Source organism: Monodelphis domestica, chromosome 7 (assembly GCF_027887165.1).
Source record: "Monodelphis domestica isolate mMonDom1 chromosome 7, mMonDom1.pri, whole genome shotgun sequence".
Taxonomy (NCBI): domain Eukaryota; kingdom Metazoa; phylum Chordata; class Mammalia; order Didelphimorphia; family Didelphidae; genus Monodelphis; species Monodelphis domestica.
The window spans coordinates 53399543-53427194 of NC_077233.1; the positions used below are offsets into that span (position 1 = coordinate 53399543).

Below are 27652 nucleotides of genomic sequence, written 5' to 3' on the forward strand. Positions count from 1 at the left end.
GATAAGTGGGTTGTTAGTAGGTAATAAGAAGACTGATGCATCCTTCTCTAGCCCCCTGGGGCTTCCAAAGTGCTTGCCTCAGGACCACTGTAGGGAAGTGGATGGGCTGAGTATCATTTATCATCACCATTTTTACCAATGAGGAGGCTTAGCCTTCAAGAGAGCAAGTGACTTGATAAGGGTCACATAGCCAGGCAGTGATAACATTTGGGCTTGCATCCAAGGCTGACTCCCTAGTCCAGTGATTTTTCTACTATATTATATTCTCTTTCCATCTCTCTTTCTCTGTATCACTGTCTATTTCTCTGTTTTTCTCTCTCTGTCTCTCTCTTTGTGGAGGTTCTTCAAGCCTCACCCCCTTCTCTTTCCATATACATATATTTACCTATTTGTTGTATGTTTATATATGTGTGTGTATATATGTAAAAGATGTCTATGTATATATACCCGCAAATATATGCATGTAAATATTTTCTGTCCTATATGTAGAAAATGGGGGGCTTTTTCCAAACTTCTATTTCCTCCCTGGTATCTCTTGTCATACCATTAGCAGGCATTTTCTAGCCTTTCACAGCCCAGGCTCCATCAATCTTTCCAGACAAATGATTTTACTCACTCTTTCCCTTATACGACAGTCCAATTTTCCACCCCTATTCTTTGCACAGGTCCTACTGTGCAAAGTATATTTATACACCCAGAATTCCATGTTTGCTTCTCCCACTTGGAATTCCTAGCTTCCTTAAAGATGTAGCTTCTGTCTGAACCCTTCCCTGACTCTTTCCCCTATTAGTGCTCTAGGGCATGTCACCTCTCCCCCTTCCAATTATTTTGTATTTGGTTTATACTACTGTGTGTTCTGAAAATCTTGGTGGAGTTTAAAGTGATCCCTCATCCCTCCCCCCCCCCAACTCCATTAAGACTAAGGACAAGATTTTTCTATTTTTGTTTGTTTGTTTATCCCTATTGCTTCCTCAATGGAGAATGCAAACTTCTTGACTTTAGGTCTCTATTTCCCCTACCCAGCACATAGCACAAAGTTTTTTGCTGAATTGAGGGGACTTATGAAGCCATCACTGAAATGTCAGCCCTTTGGGGCTATGAGGATGACTTTTTCATCTTATCTTCTGCTTTAGAATGAATGATTCTAAGTCTAAAGGTAAAGGTTTAAAAGGAAAAAAGGGGGCATATTAAGAAGGACTAAAGACCAAGAAGTCCTCTTGCAGTGTTTGGGGTTTTCAGTGTTCAAACCCAGTTCACCTGAAGGTCTTAGTAGATGGAAGTTATTCTGATGCTCTCTGTCCATTCCTCCTTTATGTACATATACAAAGTGCCTTGGAGGCTAGCCTTGAAATAGACACTCAGCGGTGGCCAATAGAATTCTGCCACCTCAAAGAAATCAGCATTTCAGATCTGTCAGCCAGATGCTGAATGCAAAATGGATTCCAGGAAATTCTGCCTGAGAAATAACAGGAGCTCTGTTGGTAAAAGCAGAAAGGGGGCTATTTATAATCCCACACAGCTCTTGGTCTAGGGAGTCTATTCTAGAGGAATTATGGGATGCCTTTGCCTCGACTAGATCCCAGGAATTAGATGTAATCATTGCCATACCACATTCATCACTACCATTAATAATAATGAGGATAATGATAATAATACCCATCATCCCATTTTATGTCGAGAATAATGATAAGAACTTACATTTCTAAAGCATTCTTAAGTTTTACAGTACACTTCTTTGGTTGCCATGAAACCCTGTCCCATAGGAAAATTTACCTAGAAGTGGGCCATTTCAATTCTAAAAATTAAATCCTCAATACGTATTTGGTATTTTGGATGACTATTAAATGGTAAAACTCTGCTATTCAATTCAATAAATTAGGAACCCAATGAATATTTTTAAGCACCTACTATGTGTCATGTACTGTGCTTAGGGCTGGGGGTACAAAAAGAGGCAAAAGACATTTCCTGCTCTCAAGAAACCTATATTCTAGTAATCTAATATTACTAGAATATTTAACCCAGAAACCTTTCTTTTTCTTAAATTTATTCTTAACAAATACCAAATAAAATGGACATTTCCATATACATAGTAGAATGAAAAAAAACTATACAATCATGAAACTTTTCTTAAAAATAAATGAGAATTAGGGGTAGCTACGTATCTCAGTGGATAGTCAGTCTTGAAGTCTGGGGAATCCTGGATCTCTCGTACTTCCTAGCTGTGTGGCTTTGGGCAAGTCATTTAATATTAATTGCCTACCCCATACTGCTCTTCTGCCTTTGAACCAATATAGAGTCCAAGATGGAAGGTAAGGCTTTTAAAAAAATATATAGATGAAAATTAGCTATGAGAGAGAGAACAGGAAGGGGTGGAGTATAATTCATGATAAGAGTAAGAATAGCTAGTATTTATAGAGCCTTTTAAGGGTTGCAAAATAGTTTAAATATGCTATTGCATTTTATTCCTACATGTTATTTTAAACTCAGGAGGTAGGTGCTGTTATTATTCCCATTTTACCAATGAGGAAACTGAGGTCAATGGTTAAGTGAGTTGCCTAAGGTCACATAGGTAGCAAGTATTTGAAGTGGAATTTAAATTCAGATTTCCCTGACTCCAAAGTCAGTGCTGCATGAAATACATTTTCTAGTTTAAAGTAAATATCTTACTAGCTGGTATTTATAATAATAAGAATAGCTTGTATTTCTATAGCACTTTAAGGTTGCAAAACACCTTATATATTCTATTGTGTTTGATCCTAGCAGCAACTTTATGAAGTAGATTTTTATTATTATCCCCATTTTATGGATGAAGAACCTGAAGAATGGAAAGCTTAAATGACTTGTCCAAAGTCATACAGCTAAGAAGTATCTGAAGTAGGAGTGAAAAGAAATATTTACTTCTTTGTATTTCAAATTTGAAAAAAAAGTGTGATTGTTTTAATTCTAATTCAGACAAGTCTATACTGTTGGATATTTGCTTTTCTAATATCGATGGACTCCCAGTATTGGATCCTCAGATGTGCCAGTTCCAGTGGCTATTGGCAGTCTTTCTTCTTCAGTGCCACTATTAGGGACATGACGGGTTAAATGCCCTCTAATACACACACTGCACATTCTGTGTTGAAAAGCCATGTGGTCTGGGCTAGATGTCTGAATTTAGAAAGTGGGCTCATGCAGGAGGTCTTTGAATCCTTTTGAACAAAGAGGCTCTCTAGGGATTCATTTTTAGCATAAAGAAACAGCCTTCCATGCCTGAACTTCAGAGGGCAATGGGGGCTACTAGATAAGCAGAATAAAAGAAGAGAGGGAAGGAGTTAGAGTAAAAGGATAAGTGTCATGGAAAGAGCATTGTGTTAGGAAAACTAAGGGCTAGAAGAAGCTTCAGGAAGGAGTCGATTGTACAAATAATGGTTAAAGACCAGCTACGTGCAAGGCACTGCAGTGAGGTAGAGACTCAAGGCTGATTTCTGCTTTGATGGTCCCTACTCTCAAGAAACTGATGTCACAGATAATTGAAGAGACAAGAATGACATGGAATGGGATGAAACCATTGACTGACTAGGTGAGGATGGCAGTTGGTTTTGATGAGAGCAGAAGCTAGATTTTGGAGGGGCCAAAAGAGAATATGCATGGTAAGATAATAAAGGCAGACTGTATAGACTGGGCACCCCATTTGTGGTGGTTTATCTAGCAGGTAAAGAGAGTAATGGAGTAGGATTTAACCTGAACATTGAAGTTAGGTCCACGTTTCTAAGAAAAGGGAAATAGTTTCATAAGTTTTAGTCTAGTGGAACATTGTGAAGCACAAGAGGGAACCCTGAACTGAGAGTTCATAGCATCATATATTTAAGACTAGAATGGACTTTAGTGGCTATCACATACAGCCCCCCTTCATTTTACAGATAAGGAAGCTGAGTCCCAGAGGATCTAAATGATTTGTCCAAGATTACACAGCTAGTAAGTATCTGAAGCAGGAGTCAAACCCATGTCTTTCTGACTACCAAGTCTAGCATTCTATCCAGTTTGCCTTGCTTGGGGATCTGGGAGGTGGGGGGTTGGGGGAGAGATCTCTATTTCCAGCACTGCCATTAATTAGCTCTGTAATTTTGGCTAAAGTATTTTACTTCATTGGCCTTCGGTTCCATCAACTGTAGGCAGACATGAATCATATGGGCCTCTGGTTCCTACCAAAACAGTTAGAGCAATTATGCCATGACCTTTGAGCTTTAATGAATGAGAATTTTATTCATCCATTCAAGAACCTTTTTGGAATATACACATTGAGTCCTAGCTCTCAGCTGTCAGGGAGTTTACAATTTAGTTGGGGGAAAAATCAAATGTATCCATAAGGAACATTTGAAGAACAGACCTTGAGAAGGAGGCACTGACTTTAGAATTAGATGATCCAAGCTCGAATCCTGGTTCCAACACTTCTACCTTTGTGATTTCAGGCAACTATCTTTGGGCCTCAGTTTCTTCATCAGTAAAATGAATGGATTGGACTTGAGATAACTCTAAATCCATCCTCCTGTTATTTGAGAAAAAAGACTTCAATTTAAGGAAGGTGATATTAAGGTAGAAGTGAGTGTGTAAATACCCCTAGTCACAGAAATAATTCAATTACATTAATATGTATGACTGCCATATGGGCATGTGCTTATGCTTAGCACTGTCAGGGAGTCAAGGGAAGGAGGTAACCCAGGTCCTGCCTTTAAGGATCTTACACTATATTCAGAGACATTGCATACACACAGGAAAACTTAATTAAGTAAGAGTGATCACAGTTCTTCATAAGAGCATTATTAGACATGTTTCAGAGACTATTTTAAAGACTTACCTTAATACATTAAGCATTGACAAAGATCATAATTTAAATATAGTTTTTATAAGTTGCCATAGCTGGTGGGAAAAATCATCACTCAGGCCAGTTTGTTGCTGAGTTTCCCCAGCCATTGCCAGGCTAATTTCCAAACAACAGACATTCAGATGCTTGCTGGCCTGTATCAGAAGCCTTTAGAGCTTGGAAAATCCAGTGAGAAGCCAGGGTGACCTTCCCCCTGCAATGCAGGATCAGAGTAGAATTTACCTGACATTTCAGCAGTTGATGGATCTATGATTTTGTTGGTATGGGCATTCCCTTCACTGATATATTGCAACTCTTCAGGGACTTACTAAATGATCTTTGGGAATTGTAGTTAAAACATATATATATATATATATTTATATATATAATGTGAGTGTTTATATATATTACATATATATATATATAGTATTTATATATATAAATATGTGTGTGTATCTATATATCTACATATATACCCTTGTGGCAAATCTGGTGAAGAGCCTCTTCAAATTTAAGAGTTGTCATTGGACAAGAGATACATGGATAAGTCATCATCTGGCTTGACGTCTACACCCTTTCACCTGGGTAGGGACCAGTCAGAGATGATAGGATTATAGGATAATGGGTCTAGACCTGAAAAGAAGCTTAGGGGTTTATTAATTTAGCCCCCTCATTTTAAAAAAAAATGAGGAAACCAAGCCCAAAACAATTGAAGTGACTGAGCCAAAGCCATACACATACTAAGTAGCAGAATCAGAACTCAAACTCGTCTGGGATTCTAAGTTCATTAATCTTTCTCCCCCTCCATATTGCTGTTTCCCTGGCATGATAGATGAGAAGTTAAGGGAGGGCCAACTTGCTGCAAGGATCAGCTATTGGAGAAGGATTTTAAGAGACCCTAAGATGTGTTTTAGGAGGAATTTGGTGTCATCACAGAGAATGGCTCTTCTTTTGATTTCTCCAGCTAGATTGTCACAAGGCAGCATGTGATGCATTATCCCAGAAGTACAGACAATAAAAGCTGTAGCCCAGTCTATATTGGCCGTTCGATCAGATATGCCATGAGTATCTTATGCTCATAGACTACTGAGTGGAATGCAGAGATGTCTAAGGCATAGCTCATGCCCTTAAGGGGCTTTCTGCCTAACTGGGAAGGCAAGCACTACACTTATGACAAGCTAACACCACCAGTAGGTATCTGTTGAATGCTAAATGAGTGGTTCTGACAGCAAGTTAGCAGAGGCCCACACTTCTATGGGAACATGGAAACCACCCAAATCAACTTGCGTTTGAACAAAAATCCCTTCCATGACATACCTGGAAACTAGTCATTGAGTTTTTCCTCCACTGATGGGAACCTGCTACTTCTTGAGACAACTTGTTGCCCTTTTTGCATAGTTAGAATCATTAGGAAGTTTTTTCTTATGTCCAGTCCAAGTTCTTAGCTCTGCCCTCCGAGATCACTTAGAAGTCTAGTTCTTTACCCAGATGATAGCCCTTTAATTACTTGAAGAGGGCCATCATGTCCCCATAGCCTTCTCTTTCATAGACTGAACAGCCCCAATTCCTTCAAGTTATTTCCATAAAGAAGCTTTGTTGTGCAGTAATAGAGCACTAGACCTGAAATCAGGAATACCTGAGTTCAAAATGACTCTGGGAAAGTCTCTTCACCTCTGTCTACCTTAGTTTCCTCATCTATAAATGGAAATAAAAATAGTACCTACTTCCCAGGGTTGTCATGAAGATCAAATGAGATACCATTTGCAATAAATGCTAGCTATTATTGTTATTATTATTATGGCATATATAAATGCTTGTTGATTGGTTTGACTAGATCAGTGATGGTGAACATTTTAGAGACTGAGTGCCCAAACTGCAATCCTCACACCACATGTGAGCCCTTCCCTCTTCTTTCCTCCCACCTTATTCCAGACAGGAGAGAGAGGAAGCATTCCCATTAGGCTGCTGGGCAGAGGGGTGGATGATGTGAGAAATGTCCTCAGCCAAGCATGTAGAGGAAGAAGGGAGCAGCCCCTTCCCTCCCCACATGCTATAGGTTTGCAACACAGGATTAGGTCAAGGAAGGAACAATAAAAATGAACTCCAGTATTTCTGAGAGAAGTCCTCATTTGGTCTATATTTGTCATCATCTTGTCCCCTAAGGCTACTAGTTTGCACTATGTAGATCAGTAAATCATTAACAAATAAATGAGTGCCTCTTTCCATTTCCTATCCCCTCCCTTGGATATCCAAATGACAGCATCTCCAGAATGCCTGCAAGCTTGGACCCCAGCTGAGATCCATTGCTGTGGAACAAGCTTTCTGGTGGGTGTCTTCAGGTTTGGAATTCATTAAGAGCTTCCCTATAGATGACAGGTAGAGCTTGATTCATTTAAGAAAAATTAAAAGACTGCAGTAGGTGGGATGAGATTTTCCCTGGGAACTTTAGAGGGGGCGTCCAATGGCACAAGGTGTTCTACATTTAAAAATAGCAGCCCGTAGGTGGGGTGAGGCGTAGAAGAGGCTAGGTTGGCAGTATACTCCATCAACAGAAGTCAGGACACATACAGATGTTCAGAGTCTTCCTATTTTAGACCTTTTTCTGATAATACTGTCTGATTGGTAATTACTGCATTTAGTTCAGGACTGAATGAATTCCTCTCAAAATTATTGGTCTAATCAGAACACAGCCCTATAAAGACCCTTTAGAGCCTCCCTGCCAAAGCTCTGGGTTGTCACTCATTGCCTTGGCATATATTATTTCTCTGCAGACTTTTTTCTCCGTAATTCCCTGAGGTTACTATTTATCTCTTGAGTATTTCCCAGTTCTTTCTATTGTTTTCTATTAGAAGACATGGGAACCAGAGTGCCAGAGGATACTCAATGGTATAGAATGCTCTATCACTCCAGGGTGCCCATACTAGCATGTGATTTCAACATATGCAGACATGGTAGGATGGGAAGAGATCGTCCTAATTATATCTTCCCAATTCCTGGTGCCTTAAGTCATACTATTAAGAGACTCATTCCTTTGCCTACTAAGACTTCTTTGGTTTTAGGACCAGAGATTTAAAATTGGAAGGGAACCAAAAGGTCATCTCATTTAATCTCCTCATTTTACAAATGAAGAAACTGAGACCAAGAAAAAGACCAAGTATAGTACCCAGATTCACACAGTAAGCAGCTGACAAAGGATCTGAACCCAGTTCTTCCTGACTGCAAGTATAGTATACTATCCAAGGAATAAAGAGAACAGTCAAATATAACCAAAATCAGATGAAGTACAGGGACCAATGGCTTTAGATGATGGCTAATAAGGTATACTTCATTCCTCTCCAATAAATGGTGACAATTCATGATTTATTTTTGTATTTAATTAGAAGAAAGTTGAGTGTTAAGTGTTTTGTCCACTACTGTTCCTATATCTGGTAGTTTTGCTTACCTGTTTCCAAGGAAGAGCACTGGGGTGGTGGTGTTGGGAAGTGATTGGTAGCTAAAAGATACATGAAATGTATCAAAAATAATTTAAAAGGCAAGGTCCTCTGACTTTATAATTTTATGAAAGCCAGCCTCAGGTATAGACATTTTTGCTTCTTTGAAGTTCTACCTTCATTTTATTAGTGTAGATATCATTAAAGAAAAGAGAGAAACCCTGGGAAAATCAGAGTCCCCATTCATGCATATCCACCCCTCTCCGCAGTTTTTGGCACTCATAACTTTTCTTTTTTTTTTCCTCTAGAAATCCTTATCTTATGTTTTAGAATTGATACTAAATATCAGTTCCAAGGCAAAAGAATGGTAAGGTCTAGGCCCCTGGGATTAAGTGGCTGAGGTCACATTTGAACTCAAGACCTCCTATCTCCAAATTTATGTTTCTATCTACTGAGCTACTTAGTTGCCCCTCCTCATGGCCTTTCTAAGCCCCACAAACTTTTCTTCTGCCATCCTTGATGGCCAGGTGTCTTAGACCCCTATGATGCTCTTAGAAACTGGTTCCCCTCACTCAGAAATCCTCTACTCCCTACCTCTCAGGTGCTGCTTTCTTCAAGTAATATTTTATGTCTTTCCCCTTATTTTTCTCAGATTTATTAGCTCTATGTTCCAGGGCAAGTCACTTATCTTCCACGAACCTCCATTTTCTCATCTGTAAAGTAGAGATGATAATAGCACTTACTTCACTGAGTTTTGGGGGGACTCAAATGAGATAATGCATAGAAAGGGTTTCGCTCTTTAAATATCAGTTTTCATCATCAAAATCATCTTTATTTTTGTTGCTGTCATTATCCAGACTTGTCTTGTCCCCAAGCAATGCTATAGGACTATTTATTTCCTTTTTCTGCCTTACCTTATCCACAAGTGGGATTCCCTCAAGACCTTCCTCTTTTTAAAATTTTAAATTGTTAACAGTGGATAATATAATATTGGCCTACCTTTCCCAAGGCAATTTTAACAGAGGGTTACACTCCTGTAATACTTTGACTTGAGAAAATGACTTAGTCCTGGAGGGTACGGTGTTCTTAAGTTGTAGCAAACCCAGTCGAGGAGATTCTATTATAGCAACATTAGACTGTCAGAACTGGAAGGGATCTTAACTATCAAATACTCTAATTCTTTCTTTTATAAACAAAAAAGAAACTGAGGCTCAAATTGGATATGCCTGTCACTAACATGATAGAGTCACTGTTGATTCTTAATTCCCCACCTCTTCCAGCCCTTTATTTTTTTTTTCATTTAAGAACCTTTGTTTGTTTGTTTGGTAAAGATATTTTATTTTACCAATTACATGTAACAACAGTTTTCCACATAAGTTTTCTGAAGTTGTAAGATCCAAATTGTCTCTCTTCCTCTCTTCCCTCCCCCCTTCTGGAGATGGTAAACAATTTGACCTGAGTTACACATGTATTTTCATGGAAAACATATTTCCATATTGTTCATTTTTGTAAGAGAAGACTCATAGAAAACCAAAACCCCCCAATAAAAACCCAAGTAAACTATGGTGAAAAATCGCATACTTTGATCTTCATTCTGACTCCTCCAGTTCTTTCTCTGGAGGTGAACATTCTATGTCCTAAGTCCTTCAGAATTGTCCTGGATCATTATATTGCTGAGAGTAGCTAAATCTCTCACAGTTGATCATTACACAATGTTGTTGTTATAGATCTATTCTCCTTCTTCCCCTTTCTTCCCCAAATATCAGAGAGCTACCTGGGATGGTTCTTTTTCTCTAGGGGAAAGTCCTACTCACCTGTCTCCCCCCATCACCATTTCCTGATCTCCACTCTGCTGTCCATGGTACTAGGACTTTTTTTCATTCTCTTCTCTTTCAGCTTTTTCCTTCATCACACCCTTGGGACCAGAATACAAAATTTCCCACTACAGATAAGGGAGTAGGAACATAAACATTTGTTGGAACATAGTTGTTTGGAGGACTATAAGATAATGAAGAATTACCTCCAGGAAAATAAAGAGATTTAACCAGAAAATAAAATAAAATAAAGTAGAGGTTTCACAAATGCAGAGTTACTTTATTTTGCTTATTAAAATTAAAATGTTCCCTTTAGATTTGATCTCCAGAGGAAATGAGAGGCAGCATGGTGTTATGGAAAGAGTACTGGTTTTCAGAGTCAGGTGACCCAAGATTGTAGTCCTAATTCTGTTATAAACTCTGTAAACATCTCTGGTCTCATGGTCTTCCTCTGTCTACTGATAAAGGTTAGAGAGAGGGCTCTTAACTTGAGGTCCATAATCCCAATCAGAAGTATGTTGAATTTAGATAGGGAAAAATTACAAGTTTTTTTCCAATATAATTCATTTTTTGTAATCCTATACAATTTATTTTGTGCATTTAAATCTTTATTCTGAAGAGAAGTCTATTCTTAGACTTGACGATATCCAAGACCCTTGTTAGTTCTAAGATGTTAAGAATAAAGTCACTTTCTAATGTCAATATTTCAATGATTTGCAATCTCATCATCATGGAGGCAGTAGTATTCTAATTAATCTCCCTGCCTCCAAATCAATCTGTCACATGCCTGCCAACATGATATTCCTTAAGCATGTATCTGACCATGTCACCTCTTTCTCAATAGACTTCCCTGGCTCCCTATTACCTTTAGAGTCAAATACTAACTCTTATGTTTGGCATTTAACCTACCTCTCCAGACTCTTTATGCATTATTCCTTATTTGTCTACAGTTCATTGCCATTGACTTAGCTGTTTCTCACACAGGACATTCCATCTCTTGTCTCTGCAATTTTGCACAGGATATATTCCATTCCTAATATTTACTTCTGCCTCTTAGAATCTGTCGTTTCTTTCAAAGCTTTGTTCATGTCACCTTCTTCCTTTTCCTGATTCACCAAAACTGTTAGGACCTCCCTCTGTCATTAACTTGCATTGATTGTGTGTGTGTGTGTGTGTGTGTGTGTGTGTGTGTGTGTGAGAGAGAGAGAGAGAGAGAGAGAGAGAGAGAGAGAGAGAGAGAGAGAGAGAGAGAGAGTGAGTGTAGGCACTGAATAGTCCATGAAATTAACTCTGGAATAACTTCTATAGAACACTGGGGGACTTAGCCTTTTCTAATCTCTGCCTCCATCTCTACCTTTCATTTTCTTCACCAAGGTCTTCCTACTTTATTTAGAAAAGCTTTAAGAATGATAGTCAATAAATATATACCTTATTCTCAACTTCCTCTGCCTCATGGCCCTTCCATCTCAGCATCAGGACCAAAAGAAGTTGTGCATCATTTACTATTATCTTTGATGCCCTTGGCTTTCCTGTTTTGTGTGCCTTGATCTCTCTCTTCCACCTACCCCCCCCCATCATCCTTCCACAAGTGAAAGTATCTGATAAATTCATTTATATCAAGGTGTTAGGGACTTAATAGTATCTCTTCCATTTTATATAAAGAGACATGGAAAGTGGAGAATAATAATAACTAATCTATAACACACCTATTAAACATGTTCATACATATGGCTTTCTAAGGTTCATAAAGTGCATTTCAAGTATTGTATCAATACTTAGCTCAAAGTCATGATTATTTAATGCTGCAATTTCAGCTGTCCATGAGGGATATTTTGTGGCAGGAAGAGACCTTTTTAGAGATGCTTACATCTTGCTACATACTCAAGAATTCCTTGGGGCTCTGAGAGTTCTAGACTTTCCTGTATAGTGATAAATTTATAATGATAATTTGTGCAATACTTTAAGCTTTGCAAATAATTTTACACATACTACTTAAAAAACCTTACTTTCCTTCTTAGAATCAATACTGTATGTTGGTACCAAGGAAGAAGAGAAAGAAGGGCTATACAATGGGGGTTAAGGGACTTGCCTAGGGTCACACAGCTAGGAATTACTTGAGGCCAGATTTGAACCCAGGACTTTTTATCTCTTAATCCACTGAGTCATCTAGAGGCCTATATTATTTTGGCATATTACATATGCCTACAAATATTATTCCATTTGATCCTCAAAACCCTGAAAATTAGGTGCTGTTATTATCTCCATTTTACAGATGAAAAAGACTGAGTCTGAGGAAGATTTAGGAAGCTTGCCTGTGGTCATACTAGTCATCTAGTAAGTGTCTGAGACAGGATTAAGCTCATATCTTCCTGACTTCAGTTCCAATACTTTATTTGATGTGCTTAGAGAGAGTGTAATATTCCCAAAGTCCCTTCTTTAACATCAGAGAAAGTTAATGCTATATTCCATCTCAAGGAAATCATAGCTTATTCTTTGAAAACTTGGTAAATCATGCGTATGTTTAGCTTTCTGTCTCATAGCCTTTTTTGTAAGCAATATTGGTTTCTTTTGGCACCAACAGAAAATGGGAAACATGGTAAAGCAATATTTGTAGTTCTGTAATGTTGAATTCCTAGCTGTGATCTTTGGAACAGGAGCCAGAAAAGCGACTCAGTCCTCCAGCAGATGCTGATTCAGTGTGTTTTTCACCCTCACTACAACACACACAATTCACTATTCATCAGTTGCCTCCTATTGGCAAGACACCTGAGATATACAGGAGAGGAAAAGGTGTGCTAATTGCCCCGGTCTAATAGGAGAGACAGATACATAAATAGTTCATCCAGAGCAATTATAAGGAAGTACCATTGGACATACATAATGGTATGGAAGGTTAGTTGAAAAAGGCATGTTGGTAGGGACATTAAGGAGGATATTTCAGTTGTGTTCCAACAGTGGTCAGTAGTGATAATTACCGGGGGCAGCGAGGAGGCTCAGTAGATTGAGAATCAGGTCTAGAAAAGAGAGGTCTTGGGTTCAAATATGGATTCAACAAATGCCCGCCTTTGTGACCCTTGGAAGGTCCCTTAACCTTCTTCTGCCTTGGAACCAATACACAGTAGGTAGGGGTATTAAGAAATAATAACAATAGCTTTACAAACACTTTAATGTTCCTGTATATGTAATTTCCTTTGAGTCTTTCAGCTATCCCATGAGATAGTTGCCAGTATTATATATATATATATATATATATATATATATATATATATATCCATTTTGCAGTTGAGGAAACTGAGGTTTAGAGAGGTTTAAGTTGAGTGGCGCATAATCATCACACACTAGTAAGTTTCAGAGGCTATATGTAAACACTGACCAATACTACATTTTGCCAAGCTAGGATCATAATAAACAGAGTTGAGAGGGTACAGAAAACATCATGTGAAGAAAGTTATGGGGAGACTGAGAAAACCCAGGGTATGTCAAGTCAATAACCATGATGAGTCTTTAAGGGACTCGGCCAAGCAACAAAGATGGATAAAAACCATTCTTCCTATCATTGTCAATGTAAGACCTGTATAGGTAAGTCACTCTGGGATACAGTTTCCTTTTTTATGAAAGGATTAGAGAGACTAGAATATATGTCCTCTAACATTTCTTCTTGCAATAAACCTAGGATCCTATGTAGTACCAGGTAAAATTGTAGTAACCATCGGCATGATAGGAAATAACTCATAGACTCCCATATTCTCAGAGTTACAAGGGACCTAATCTACTCCAGCCCATGCTTGAACAAAGATACCCTCTATCAACAGCCCAAGAAGGAACCCATTAGATTCCACTTGGACTATAGTGATGGAGAACTCATTCCATCACCCCCTTTTCCTTACATCTAGCTAAATCCAGTTTCCTCACTTTGTGCCCCACTGCACTTAGTTCTACTGATGTCCTTTCTAAAAAATTGATATCTCAGAACAGAATAGTAGAGGTATGTCATGACCAGTCAGACTACAGTGGGACCATTGCCTCCTTCATTATTAATACTGTACTTCTCTTAAGTCAGCCTAAGAAACCAATTTTTTTTTTTACAGCATGGCTCACAATGGACTCATTGATCATGCAAATTGTACAGTTCCGAGGCCCTTTTCTCATAAATGGTTGTCTAGCCACATCTCCCCCATTCTGTACTCATGTATTTATACAATTAATTTTCCACTTCTCAGTTTTATCTTTTTGGCTCATTTTTCTAGCCTTGGAAGGACCAGAATTTAAGAATACCTTGAAAGACCAAGCACATTTCATTTTTTGATTAATAGAATTTATCCACAAGTGTCCCAGGCCCTCTCCCCCTCTCTATATCACAGAAGATATCGTCTGGGACACAGACATGCACATACAATTTATGTCTTTCAGGTTTCCACCTTTCAGTTTTCTCTTTGGATATAATCATAATTCATTCTTCAGATATTGAATCTCTGACTGTTTGACATTCTCTTGTTTCTATTCATTTTGATACTCCTTATCCCACCAATTACATTAAAAACATTGTTTTTTAAAACTTACCTTCTGTCTTAGAGTCAATACTAAGTATCACTTGCAAGGTAGAAGAGCAGGGTTAAATGACTTGCGGAAGGTCACACATCTAGGAAGTGTCTGAGGCCAAATTTGAACCCAGGACTTCCTATCTCTAGGCCTTCTTCTCTATCCACTGAGCCATCTAGCTACTCCTACCAAACATATTTTTATATTGATTTATATGCATGGTCTTTCTAGTATTAGCTTAGTGGGATTTGGAGATCTTGATTCTCTTTTCTAATATACTCTTCTTCCCTCCTAGTTCCATTTGGATGATAAACTGTACCATATATAACCTCCTACAAGTTATTGATAAATGTTAAATAAAATAGGGCTAAGGATCTAGTGGTCTTCTAGATGAGAGATTTGTCTGTTGGTTGATGATGATCATCACTCTTTGGGACAGAATTATCATATCATTCCAAATCCCTTTTAGAGCATTATTATCCTTTTCAGAGGGATAGCAAGTCTTTGTCATATAGATTGCAGAGATGCAGATATTCTAGGTCTGCAACATTACTCTTATTTGCCAGCCTTGTAACCCTGTTGGAGAAGAAAATTATGTAAATTTTCTAAGCTTTGTTCTTGATAAACCCAAGTCATCTCTTAATGACTGTTGTTTCCATTTCTAAATGTCCACAAACCTTCTCTCTAGTGATATGTTCTTGAATTTTTCTAGGATTGAAAGTCCAGTTCACCAGGCTTTACTCTGAGGAATCCACCCTATTTTACTCTTTCTGAAAATGTGATTATACCAATCCTCATTTTCAAATAAATGATATTTTCTAACAATGGGTAGCTTTGATTGGAGCAATTAATACACAACTATATTGCCACTATGGCTTCATCCATACAAGAAGACAGATAAACCATTCACCTCACAGTTTGGGCTTTCTTAACAGCTGATTCAGATCACAGAAAGAGTGATACAGCAAAGCTGTTAACCTAGTCAGAAAACCAAAAGCTGCTGAAGACCAAAATAGAAACTTTGTACAAAGTGTGGCGTGTTTGACTAAGTGTTAATCAGTGAATTAATCAATAAGCACATATTAAACACTGACTGTATTTTACACTCTGTTCTAACCTCTAGAGGTACAAAGAAAGGCAAAAAGACAGTCCCTGCCCTCCCGGAGCTCATGTTCTAATGGGGGAGACAACATGCAAACAGCCATGCACATAGAATCTCTTTACAGAATAGATAGAAGGTAATCTTGGAGAGAAGCTATAAAAGAAGGCCATTTCAAAATGAGATATATCCAATATTTACATTTTAGTTAAACACTATTTCGTTGTGGTTTTCCTACTATCATCTTTGACTCATGAGATGCTAGAGCTGGAAGGAGTCTTAGGGATTGCTCAGAGCAGCCCCCTCACCCTATAAGGGGAGAAGTGTTTGCTGCCTGCCTGTAGGTGTGTTTTCCAATGGTTCTGGTCTGTCTAATTTTAGATTTTGTCAGTCAGAGAGAGTTCAACACTTATCTTTCAGACAATTTGAAAGGCTTATGCTATTCTCTGCCAGAAAATTTTCTCTAGTTCTCAGCTTTGATTTCTCCTACTTTGTATCCTGTTGCTTCTCATTATAGACTGCCTGCTCACCATAAATCACCCTTCTTTCTTCCTTTGGGCAAAATTGGGCCCCTGGTCCCTCAGCCACAACTCCTTTGGGGAATCTTTTTGAGGGGATAATTTGTACTTTTGTGCTTATACTGCTCCTGTATTTAAGAGAATAATTGCTTTTCTGAGTCAGGCATCTGTGGTTGAGAGAGTTTCCCAAACTGTTCCTCTGAATAATTGGAAGGAACACTTACTTGGCAAATAAGTGGTGTCTCCTTGAATTGCCAAAGGTGAGCTACAGTTAAGAAGTCAGCATGATGGGAAGAGCCTAAACTTGAAGAGAGAAAAGCCTTTAATCCCAATTCTGTCATTAGTTGTGTGACTTTTGATGTGTCCTTAACTATGATCTATGGTACTTCCACTTGATAAATGAAAACAGACTGGAATTGAGGTCAGAAGAGCTGGGTTTGAATTCTACCTTAGCCATTTGCTACCTGTGATGCCTCACTCAATTACCTTACCTGTAAAATAGGAGGTTTTGAATTACTGACATTCAAGGCCTCTTTTAGCACTAAAGAGAATACCAGCAGTCTAATCAATCTAATCAAAAGAAGTTTGCTTTTGAGTTAGAGAACCTAGGTTTAAATTCTGTGCTAGGTGGCTCAGTCGATTAAGAGCCAGACCTGAAGAAGGTTCAAATCTGGCCTCAGATAATTCCTAGCTGGGTGACCCTGGGCAAGTCATTTAACCCCCATTGCCTAACCCTTACTCCTCTTCTGCCTTGGAAGCAATACACAGTATTGATTCCTAAGACAGAAGGTAAGGGATTTAAAAAGCTATTCTGTACCTTCTATTTATTACCCATGTAATCTTGGGTGAATCACTTAATAAACTTCCCTGCATTTTGCATGCAAAATGAGGAGTTTGGACTAGGCAACCTCTAAGGTACCATGAATTTTTAACCCTTTGCTCCCTTTAATTCTAAAAAAATGGTGATCCAACTTAGCCAAGGTTCTCCTTTTATAAATAACAATTTAATATCTCTGGAGCTTAGTTTTCTCATCTGTAAAATAGGAAAGACTATTTTAAGCCTTCATAGAACCTACAATTATTATGAGAGGAACATATAATAAAAGATATGAAATTATTTGAAAAACATAAGGTCCTATCCATATGATAAGTATGATTAATAAGTTGGACCTGATGAACTTTTACTCTTAGTTTTTATTCAATGAGGATGGAAGCTTCATTTTAGCAGGTTGATCATTTTGAGTCACTCATTTTCCAAGTTTCTCATCTTATTTTGGGGAACTAATTTTGCTTGCCTGATCTCTCCCCAGTCTTACTTGGCTTTGCTTATGTTTCCTTCTTCTTTCTCCTATACAGGGTGTGCAACAGCCCAGGCTGGGGCCGAAGATGAAGGGGAGGCAGAAGCTGGTTGGATTGAAGGGGCCGCCATACTTCTATCAGTTATCTGTGTCGTACTTGTCACTGCCTTTAATGACTGGAGCAAGGAGAAACAGTTCCGGGGTCTGCAGAGCCGAATTGAACAGGAGCAGAAGTTTACTGTGGTCCGGGGAGCACAGGTGATCCAGATTCCTGTGGCAGAGATCGTGGTTGGTGACATTGCCCAGGTAAAATACGGTAAGTTTTCCCTACCACCACATCAACAACAGAACCTCTATGATCTTTTTCCACTCTTCCATACTTTTGTGCTTGACTTGGAGTTTAGGTGATGTGAGATAGGCTAGCCTGGGCATCCAGGTTGAGCCTCCGATGATTGGAGAGAACAAGATCAACGTTTGGTTATTCCAGTATGGACATGCAGGGCAGTGAGCCCAAAGGTAGGTCTTAACCTTGGTGATCTATGTATACTGTAAGAGCAGAGAAAAGGAATAGTCCAAACTCAAATAAGATTTAAGAACAAACAATTCTTGGAAAAACAACCAGTGGAGGTTTTTGGTTGAGTACAAGGAAGGGACCTCAGAAGTCATTTAATTTAGTCCAACTCCTTCATTTTGCAAATGAAGAAACTGAGGCCCAGGGAGTTTGAGTGTATTGCCTCAAATTCCAGAAATAGATTAGCAAGGAATTATTAGAAAACAATGGATTACTTATTAATAGATTAAATAATTGAGATTAGAATCTAGATCCTCATACTCTAAACCTAACATTCACCTGCACCATTTTTTATAGTCTAACTCACATACCACTTTTCCCCTGAAATTTTCCTTGATTTCCTTTGTCTATAAGAACCATAGCTCTTTGCCCTCTTACATACTTTGTTCTCCTGGTTCTGCTTATTTCATTCTTTATCCATTTATAAAAGTTTTCAGAATTATTCTTTAAATATTGATATTCTGAATATATTATTTTCTAGCTCAGGTTTCTTTACTCTGCATCAATTTATATGTCTTTCCATGTCTCCCTAAAGCAATCTAGGTCTTGCTTTCCACCTTCAGAGGAAGAACTCTGGATGCCTCTGAATGCAGTTTGAAGAATATTTTTAAAAAACTTTCTTTATTTTTATTCTTTTTTGTTTCTTTTCTTTTATAACATGGCCAGTACAGAAATACATGTTATACAACTTAAAAAAATAAAATATCCTATTTCCTCATTTCTTAAAGCACCACAATACTCTATCACATTCATATACCACAATTTATTCAGCCATTCCTCCACTAATGAGCATCTCTTTACTTCCTGGTTTTCTGTCACCACAAAAAGAATGGACATAAATATTTTTCTACATATAGGCTCTTTTTCAATTTCTTTCCTTACTTTGGGATATAAGTCTAGTAGTGGCTTCGTTTGGCCAAAGGATCAAAAGATTAGTAACTTTTCATGTATGATTCCAAATTTCTTTCCATAATTTTTGGACTCATTACAGGTCCACCAACAGTACATCTGTGGTGCCTGTTTTCCCACAGTCCCTCCAGCACTTATCATTTTCCTTTTTTGTCATCTTTTCCAATCTAAGGCAGTTCTCAAGAGAAGAAACCCAGGCTATCTATAGCTATGTTTTTAAAAAAAATGCTCCACATCACTTCTAATTAGAGAAATGCAAATTAAAACAATCTCCTTTCCTTTTCTGTCAGATACTCCAAGGAGTATCAATTATAGTAACCAATTAAATTAGCTCTTTAAAGTTTTTAAAGCACTCAAGATATATATATATATATATACAAATCTATGTAAATATATATATTCTATGCATGCATACATATAATATATATTATCTCATTTAATAATATAGAACTTGAACTGAGAACAATGTTGGGTAAGATAGGAGGAGAAAGAGATCTAAAAATGGGCCAAATTTGGTCAGGGATAGGTACTTGTAGAATCACAGAATTTTAGCCTTAGAAAGGAAATTCTTGATCATTTAGTTCTAGACCAAAATATATATATATATATATATATATCTCATAGATTCCTTTGTACTATACTGATATAGTGTATATATATGTACACATATATATAGATATATGAAGTATATGTGTGTATAGATATATGAATTCACACACATATATGTATTCTTAACCCAATTTTCTGGCCCCTTGATCCAGGCAGAATGCTGAAAATATGTAAGTCTAGGATTTGCCTCATCAGAAAAGAAATACCAATCAATCAATAAGAATTTATTAAGTGGTGACTATGTGCCAGACTGTGTGCAAATCAATGAGGATGAAAGTCAAAAGTAAAAACCATGCCTACCCTTCAAGGAGCTTACATTCTAAGGGGGGAGCTGACGTCTAAATATTTAGGTACCTACAAGAAATATACAGGAAAGATGAATGTATTATGAAAAAGGGAAGGCATTGTTACCACGTCTAAATGGTGGCTATTATTATTCTAATGATAATACAGTAAACATGTAAATAACAAAGTACATGAAAATGTGTACAGGAGAAAAAGAAGTGATTTTTAAGAGTGATTAAAAGGCAGGAAGGGTGACTGGGAAAGGCATTAGGTGAGTCTTGAAGGAAACCAGGTATTCTGAAAGATGGAGGTGAGGAAGGAGAGCCTTACAAGCATGAAACAGCCAACACAAAGGTATGGAGAATAGAGGATGAATCATTTAAAACTTGCTATGATAAGCAGGTTAGAGATGGATATTTTTAGATGGGACTGGGAAAGAGGAGGGAAAAGGTGGAAGTTCTAAGGCTTGTGGTAGAGCTCTAGTAGCCACATTGATGCCCTAGCAAAGTATGGAGTGAGTGGCTGGAATTTCTGTATTAGTCTAAATGGAGAGCGCGTAGATGTTGAAGTAGAGTAGGGATTCTCTAGCAGGGATTCTTAATTTGGGGTCCTTGAACTTACTTTAAAAATTTTTATTTCAATTTTAAAAAATTTAATAATTATTATAATTTTTAAAAAAATCCATACTTTCTGTCTTAGAATCAATACTAAGTATTCGTTCCAAGGCATAAGAGTGGTAAGGGCTAGGCAATGGGGGTTAAGTGACTTGCCCAGGGTCTCACATAGTTAGGAAGTGTCTTAGGTCAGATTTGAGCCTGGGACCTCCCATATCTAGGTGTTCTCTGTTCACTGAGACAAATAGCTGCCCTTCCTTGAACTTTTAAAAATATTTTGATAAATATTTTAATGCCATTTTTCTAATGACACCTTTCTAGTCCTCTGTATTTTGTCTTATGGATATAAAAACTGGATTCTGAGAGGGATTCATCATTTTCATGAGACTCCCCAAGGAGTCCATCACTCAAAAAGTCAAAAACTCCTGCTCTATTTAGATAGATCTAGATTCCAGGGTCAAATGCTACCCCAGCCCCATCCCAATATACCATTAAGGATACTGTAGTCAGGGAAGCTAAGTGAACCAGTGGATAGGCTCCAGGTCTATAGCTGAGAGAACTTGGGTTCAAATCTTTCCTTAAGTCACTTCCTAGCTGTATGATCCTGGGCAAGACCCTTAACCCCCTTTTCTTAGTGCTTCCCCTTCTGTCTTGGAGCTCTTACTAGGACAGAAAGACAGGGGTTTAAAAGAAGAAAAGATACTATATATAGTCTTTTGGTATGGTGGCCAACCTTTTCAAAGAAGGATTTTCACTCAATTCCTCTTTGTTCTGTCTCTATTCCTGTAACAGGTGACCTACTTCCTGCTGATGGGATCTTTATCCAAGGCAATGACCTTAAGATTGATGAAAGCTCCCTAACAGGAGAATCTGACCAGGTCCGCAAATCGGTGGACAAGGACCCCATGCTGCTTTCAGGTGAGATTTCCTGATACGCTGCTCCCATTGTAGACACTACCCCCATCATTCTCTCATCCCCCACAATTGACTGATGAAATCCTTTCCATCCAGAAGGTGCTTCTGCCTTGGGTATCTCAGAGATTCTCTCCCTCTCTTCTACCTTGTTCTTGGGGAAATGGCACAAAATCTTCATGAGGGAGGCCACTGGCTTTGAGTTCTCTCACCAATTCAACTAAGACTGAGCAATTAATTCTTCTGTAATTTGACTTCATTCATTAAATAGAAGCTCATTTCCCTCTATGAAAAACCAAATTCTGTCCCCATTCCTCCCAAATGATATGGTCATTGGAGCCAAGAAGGAAAGAAAATTGTGCCCCTTCTTCACCAGATAAACAGGAAGCAGGTATTTCCTCTGGAATGTTGTGGAACCTGGACACTGGGTTACCTTGGTTTGACCTGGCTGTAAATTAAGTGTAGATTCTTAAAATGTGAAAGCTGCAAGAGACCTTAGAACATAGAATGTTAAAATTGATATTTCTGAAAGGGACCTTAGCACATAGAATACTGGAATATAGAATAACAAAATTCAGAGGGAACTTAGAGTATAAAATATCAGGGCAGAGAGAGTCCATTAGATTTGGAAGGGATCTGAAAACAGAGACTATTGGAATACGGAATGTCAAAGCTAGAAGGATAATCTAGAAAGTTTGGATGTAGATGGTCACAACATGGAATGTCAGAGATGGAGGTGCCTTTTGATCATAGAATGTTAGAATACAGAGGGTTCAATTTGGAAGGGTCCTTAGAACCAGAATGTTAGGTTTAATAGAGTGCTGTTAGAACTGGAAGGTATCTTAGAAAATAGAACATTACAGCCAAACAAGATCTTAGACACCAAATTATCCAGTTTCCTTATTTTAAAGATGAGTGAACTGAGATTCATATTCAAAGATACTTTGTTTTCTCAATTATGTGCAATAACAATTTTCCACATATGGTTTCTGAAATGATAACATCCATATTGTTTCCCTTCCTCTCTTCCCCATCTCCTTTCATGTCAGAGATCTTAAGTAATTTGATCTGGATTATATATGTATTATTGTGCAAAACATGCTTCCATACTGGTCATTGTTGTAAGAGCACACTCATATAAAACCAAACTCCCCCAATAAAGCCATAAATAAGCTAATATGGAAAATGAGTATGCTTTGATCTGCATCTGTACCACAGAGATAATAAAAGAGGGGAAAGGACAGAAATATTTGTAGCAGTTTTGTGGTGGCAAAGAATTGGAAATTAAGGGGATGTAGTGCCTTTTAAAAGGAAAGAGTGTGGAAAGACCGGAGAGAAGAATTTCAAGTATGATATAAAACATAAACCATAGCTTGGGATTCTCCCATCTTGTATATATTCTTCCTATTCAAATCCTTTGTTACTTCTCAGACTCTCAGAGCAGCTTCCAGCCTTTCTTCTCTCTAGCACACAGGTACCAGATTAATCTTCCTGGGAAATAGCCTCATCATTCCATTCCTCTGGCTCAGAAACTCTGCCTCTCCCTGACCTATTATCTAATAAAATAATAAAAGTCATATCCTTTAGTCTGATATCCAAGTCTTTATTCCTCTATTTTCAACCTAGCTTTCCTATCTTTCACTACTAGCATTTTCTAATATTCCTGAGTTCAAATCCAGCCTCAGACACTTACTCGTTTGGCCCAGGGCAAGTCACTTAACTCTGTTTGCCTTGGTTTCCTCATCTGTGAAATAAACTAGAGAAGGAAATGGCAAATCACTCCAGTATCTTTGTCAAGAAAACCCCAAATGGGTCAAAAAATGTCACATACAGTGGACACAATTGAACAAAACCTCCCTATCCAAACTTAATTTATTTATTGTTTCCTGATTATGACCTGGTCTTTTTCACCAAGTCAGTGAAACTTGCCCTTGCCTCGAGTGCTTTCCTTCTTCCTCTCCACTTTCCTGATTCCTGTCTAACCAGTCATCTTCTACAGATTCTTTAGTGCCTTGCCTTCCCCAGGTGGTCACTCCCTACTCAGAAATCCCAAAGGGTCTTTACCAATCACTTAATCAGTAGGATGTTTAGTGACTTCTACTGTGGCCTATCCTTGTAGGACTCTGCTTTCTCTCCAGCTAGTTGGAAGCCCCACAAAGTCAAGGGTGATGCCTTCTTCCCCCTAAGTCAATGAGCTGCTCATGGTGAGTGCCCAGTACCTCATTAGTGGAGTTGATGGGAAAGGGCAACCAGTCACATTGGGCACTCCCTCCTTTTAGCTTGGGATACTTAAGGATTGATGGACCATGTCGAATTTGTTGGAAGAAAAGTAATTTTTTTTTGTGATGGAAAGAGAGAACTGGACTTGGAGTTAGAGGACCTAGGTTCAAATCCTGTCTCTGCTACTTAATGGCACATCTCTCTGGTCTTCAGTTTCTTCATCTATACAATGGGAGTAATTGTACTTGTATAACCTATTTTGCTTAGTTATGAGGAAGAAGCTTGGCATAGCTGACAGTGTTATAGAGAATGGGAGTTAATTCATCTCTTCTTTTGGCATTGGTTAGGGGGAAATCCATTGAACCAACAGTTTCTTCAACATAACAAATTGAGTCATGGTATGAACTTCTATAGTTACAGATAGACTTCTCAGTAACATATAGCCATGGAAAGTCACCTGGAACATTGAGAGGTTAAAGGATTTATCTAAGGTCACAGAGTCAACATGCATCAGAGGCAAGCTTTGAACCCAGTTCTTCTTAATTCCAAGGTTGGCCTTTTGTCTACTACACCATGTTTTTATTAATAAAGAAGTCTGGACTTGGTGGAGTAGAAGGAATTGTTCTAATGTCCTTTACAGTTCTAATTCGTATGATCCAGGAGTTATCTTTCTTTTTTCTTTTAAAACCCTCACCTTCTGTCTTGGTATCAATACTGTATATTGATTCCAAGGTAGAAGAATGGTAAGGGCTAGGCAATGGGGGTTAAGTGACTCACCCAGGGTCACACAGCTGGGAAGTGTCTGAGGTCAGATTTGAACCTAGGACCTCCCAACTCCAGGTCTGGCTCTCAATTCACTGAGCTACCCAGCTGCCCCCAGGAGTTATTGTTCTAATGATAGTAGTAATGGAAGGACTATTAGTGTCCCCTTGCTTTAAAGGAGCAAATGTTAGGACTTGAGTGTTAGGTTAGAACCATAGTTCTAAGTTTCAGAGCTGACCTGGCAAAGGTCAGTTTAGCTCCTAGGTAAGCTTAGCTGCCTCTGGCTCTGAAACTCTGTTCTTGATGTTGCGTTTTGTTGTATCCTGTGGCAGCCACATGCCTCCTCTCCCTCCCACTCCCCAGAAGCAGAGCTTTTCCACCCACACAAAGGGATGGCATTCATTTTCTGCCATTGTCCTGAGGCCCCTCCATGAATTCTGAGAGTACTTCAGGCATTTGAAGATGTCACTCCCAGGAAGGAGTAGAGAAAAGTAGGGCACCAGATTCCCTTGGCATCCATGCTCAGAGAGAAAAATCACCATGTCCTCTTTGCTTTGGGCTTCTGACTCGACTATTTTGGTCTTCAGCAGCTTTTGGTTTTCTGACTAGGTTAACAGCTTTGCTGTATCACTCTTCTTAACATCCAAACTCTTCAGTGTACTCTTGAGGCTCCAGGATTGACTCAACTCCTCCCCTGAGCTTTTACCCATCACTCTATGTTTTCTTCATCCTATCCAAATTCTGGTCATCATTTATGGACCATCTTTAGTACTCCCTCTTCTAGTCATCCCTGACCACTCCAGACCAATAGTCTTCTCTTCACTTGAAATCCCCCCCGCCAAGCTTGATGGATTTGTTTATTTTTAAATACAAACTTTTTGTATATTTTGATGTTTGTCTCACTTTCATGTATGTTTGTCAAGCTCTTTAAAAAGCTGAGCTAAGCACGTTATAGACATGACTTCCTTTGGGCTTTTCAACAATTCTGTGAAGTAGGTTCTATTATCAACTCCATTTTACCAAGAAGGAAACTGAGGCTCAACTAAGAAGTCACAGAGGAGGTCAGTGATATATCCTTGGCCATATAGCTAATATAATAGTCAGAGATAAGATTTGAACTTAGAAAGGCTCCTGATGCCCAACACAATACTATCTGCTCTGCAGCCCTGTCTCTCTTGTATAAAATAGGACACATAAGTAATTGGTGAAGAAATTCATGTCTGGCTTTCTTGAGAGCAGGGACCTCTCATCTCCCATTTGTTTTACCCCAGTCCCCAGCCCAGACTAGGGCACATAGCAGATGTTCTTCAGTGAATGTTGAATCAAATATGTCTTATTTCAGCTCAAATATAGTAATGGCCAGATCATTAATCTACCTTTGTTATATTTTGGTCAGTCAATAAGTATTTGTTCATTTTTTAAATCCTTATTTGCTATCTGAGTAATACCTCTAAGACAGAAGGACAAAGGCTAGGCAAACAAGGTTAATTGACTTGCCCAGGATCACACAGCTAGGAAGTGTCTGAGACTAGTTTTGAAGCCACGTCCTCCCGACTCCAGCCTGGCACTCTCATCATGTGCCACTCAGTTGTCTCTCAACAAGCATTTATTAATCCTTTATTAGGTGCCAGTTACTTTGCATTTTTAGGATGTCTCATTGTCTATGGGGGAAAAGGAAGTCATGAAGAAATAATAACTACCATTGATGCATTTATTATGTATTTAATATATGCCAGTGCTAAGCACTGGAGAGGCAAAGAGAGATAGAAGCATTGCCAGCAAGATATAACAATAATAACATTTAACTGGTATCACCTATATCAGACTGGTATCAGAGATGAGGACATAGGAGGGAAAGAGAAAATCTGAATCCTAAAATGTCAGAAAATATTTGCCCAAAACTATTGCCAGAAAAATTAATTAATTAAAATTATAGCATTTATAGAATCCTGTTTGCAAAGCATAATCCACATTATGTCAGTAGACTATAGGTTTGTGATATTAAAAGGTGGACTTAAGTTGTTGACATTCTTGACATTTTAGGAGCTGGCTGGGGTTGATGGGAGATTAGAGAAAGGTTAGAGCTGGAGTTCTTAGAACTCATCTGCTCCAACTCCCCATTTTATAGATGGAAAAATTGAGGCCCAGAGAGTTACTTAGTATCTGTGTCCAGGCTGGAATTGAGGCCCCTTAACTCCAAGGCTAGTACTCTTTCCTGTATGCCACACCACATTAAGTCCTAGGGAGAAAGGAAAATATTCTCACTGGGCAGTGCTATGTTTTGTTTGTTGGGAGCTCTTGGACTCCTGATCTTCCTTTGTGAACCCAAAGACTGGGAGGAATTGATATGGCTCTTGAAAGACTGTCCTGGGTCTTCTCTTTGAGGAGCAACTATAACGAGCTGCAAAGTGTTCTGAGCTGGCTGGGATCCTTGGCTCTGGGGCCCTGACTGCCTGAGTGGTTGGGTGGCCTCATGCCAGGGGCAACTCAGAGTGCAGCCAATTCCCTTTCTTTCAACATTAGTAAGCAGCGTTCTTCTGATCAGGGATACTCCAGCTTAAGTGTGAAAGGGGGAAAAAAAGCTCTTTTGTACTCTTTGGCCATCCTGAGGCTTAAAACAGGAAAGTCTTAAAAGGAGGGGCTGGAGCCATTGGTGGAGAACTAGCCATTTAACATTTTTGATCCAGTGAAAGCAGGGAGGGGGGGTGGCCAGAGGGATCAGTTGTGAGAGGCTGATAAACATGAAAATTTAGATGCTAATAGATGGACTTTAATTTTTTTTTACCACCTTTACCTTCTGTCTTCATATTAATTCTAAGATAGAAGACTTTTAAGGGCTACATGATTAAGGTTGAATGATTTGTCCAGGGACACACAGCTATGAATTATCCAAGATGAAATTTGAACCCAGGTCCTCCCAACCCCAGCCCTGGCACTCTATCCACTGTGTCACCTAGCTGCTCCCATTTTTCTTATGATGGATAGTCCTCATCTCAGTAAGACTTGATAATATCTCTTTTAACTCCTTCCCCAACCTTACCTTCAGAGGAAGACTTTTTAAAAAAATGAAAAGCTTCCTGGCCATTCTTCCTGTCATCACCATCATTCAGTTTAAATTACCAACTATTCATTAAGCACCTACTATGTGCCAGGCATTGTGCGGGGCACTGGGTTTAGAAAGACTAAATGAAATAGTCCTTGTCCCTTGAGGAGCTTACAGTTCATGGT

General features: G+C 38.6%; 1 protein-coding gene across 28 annotated transcripts in view; it reads left to right on the forward strand.

The window, feature by feature from the left end:
• The window catches only part of ATP2B2 (ATPase plasma membrane Ca2+ transporting 2), a 591738-nt gene that overhangs the window by 437697 nt on the left and 126389 nt on the right, over positions 1–27652 (forward strand). For all 28 annotated transcript variants that reach the window (XM_056804635.1, XM_056804631.1, XM_056804633.1 and 25 more), the window contains 2 exons: positions 17601–17858; positions 21323–21448. In XM_056804635.1, the coding sequence (XP_056660613.1) occupies positions 17601–17858; positions 21323–21448 (384 nt within the window). The remainder of the gene's footprint in view (positions 1–17600; positions 17859–21322; positions 21449–27652) is intronic.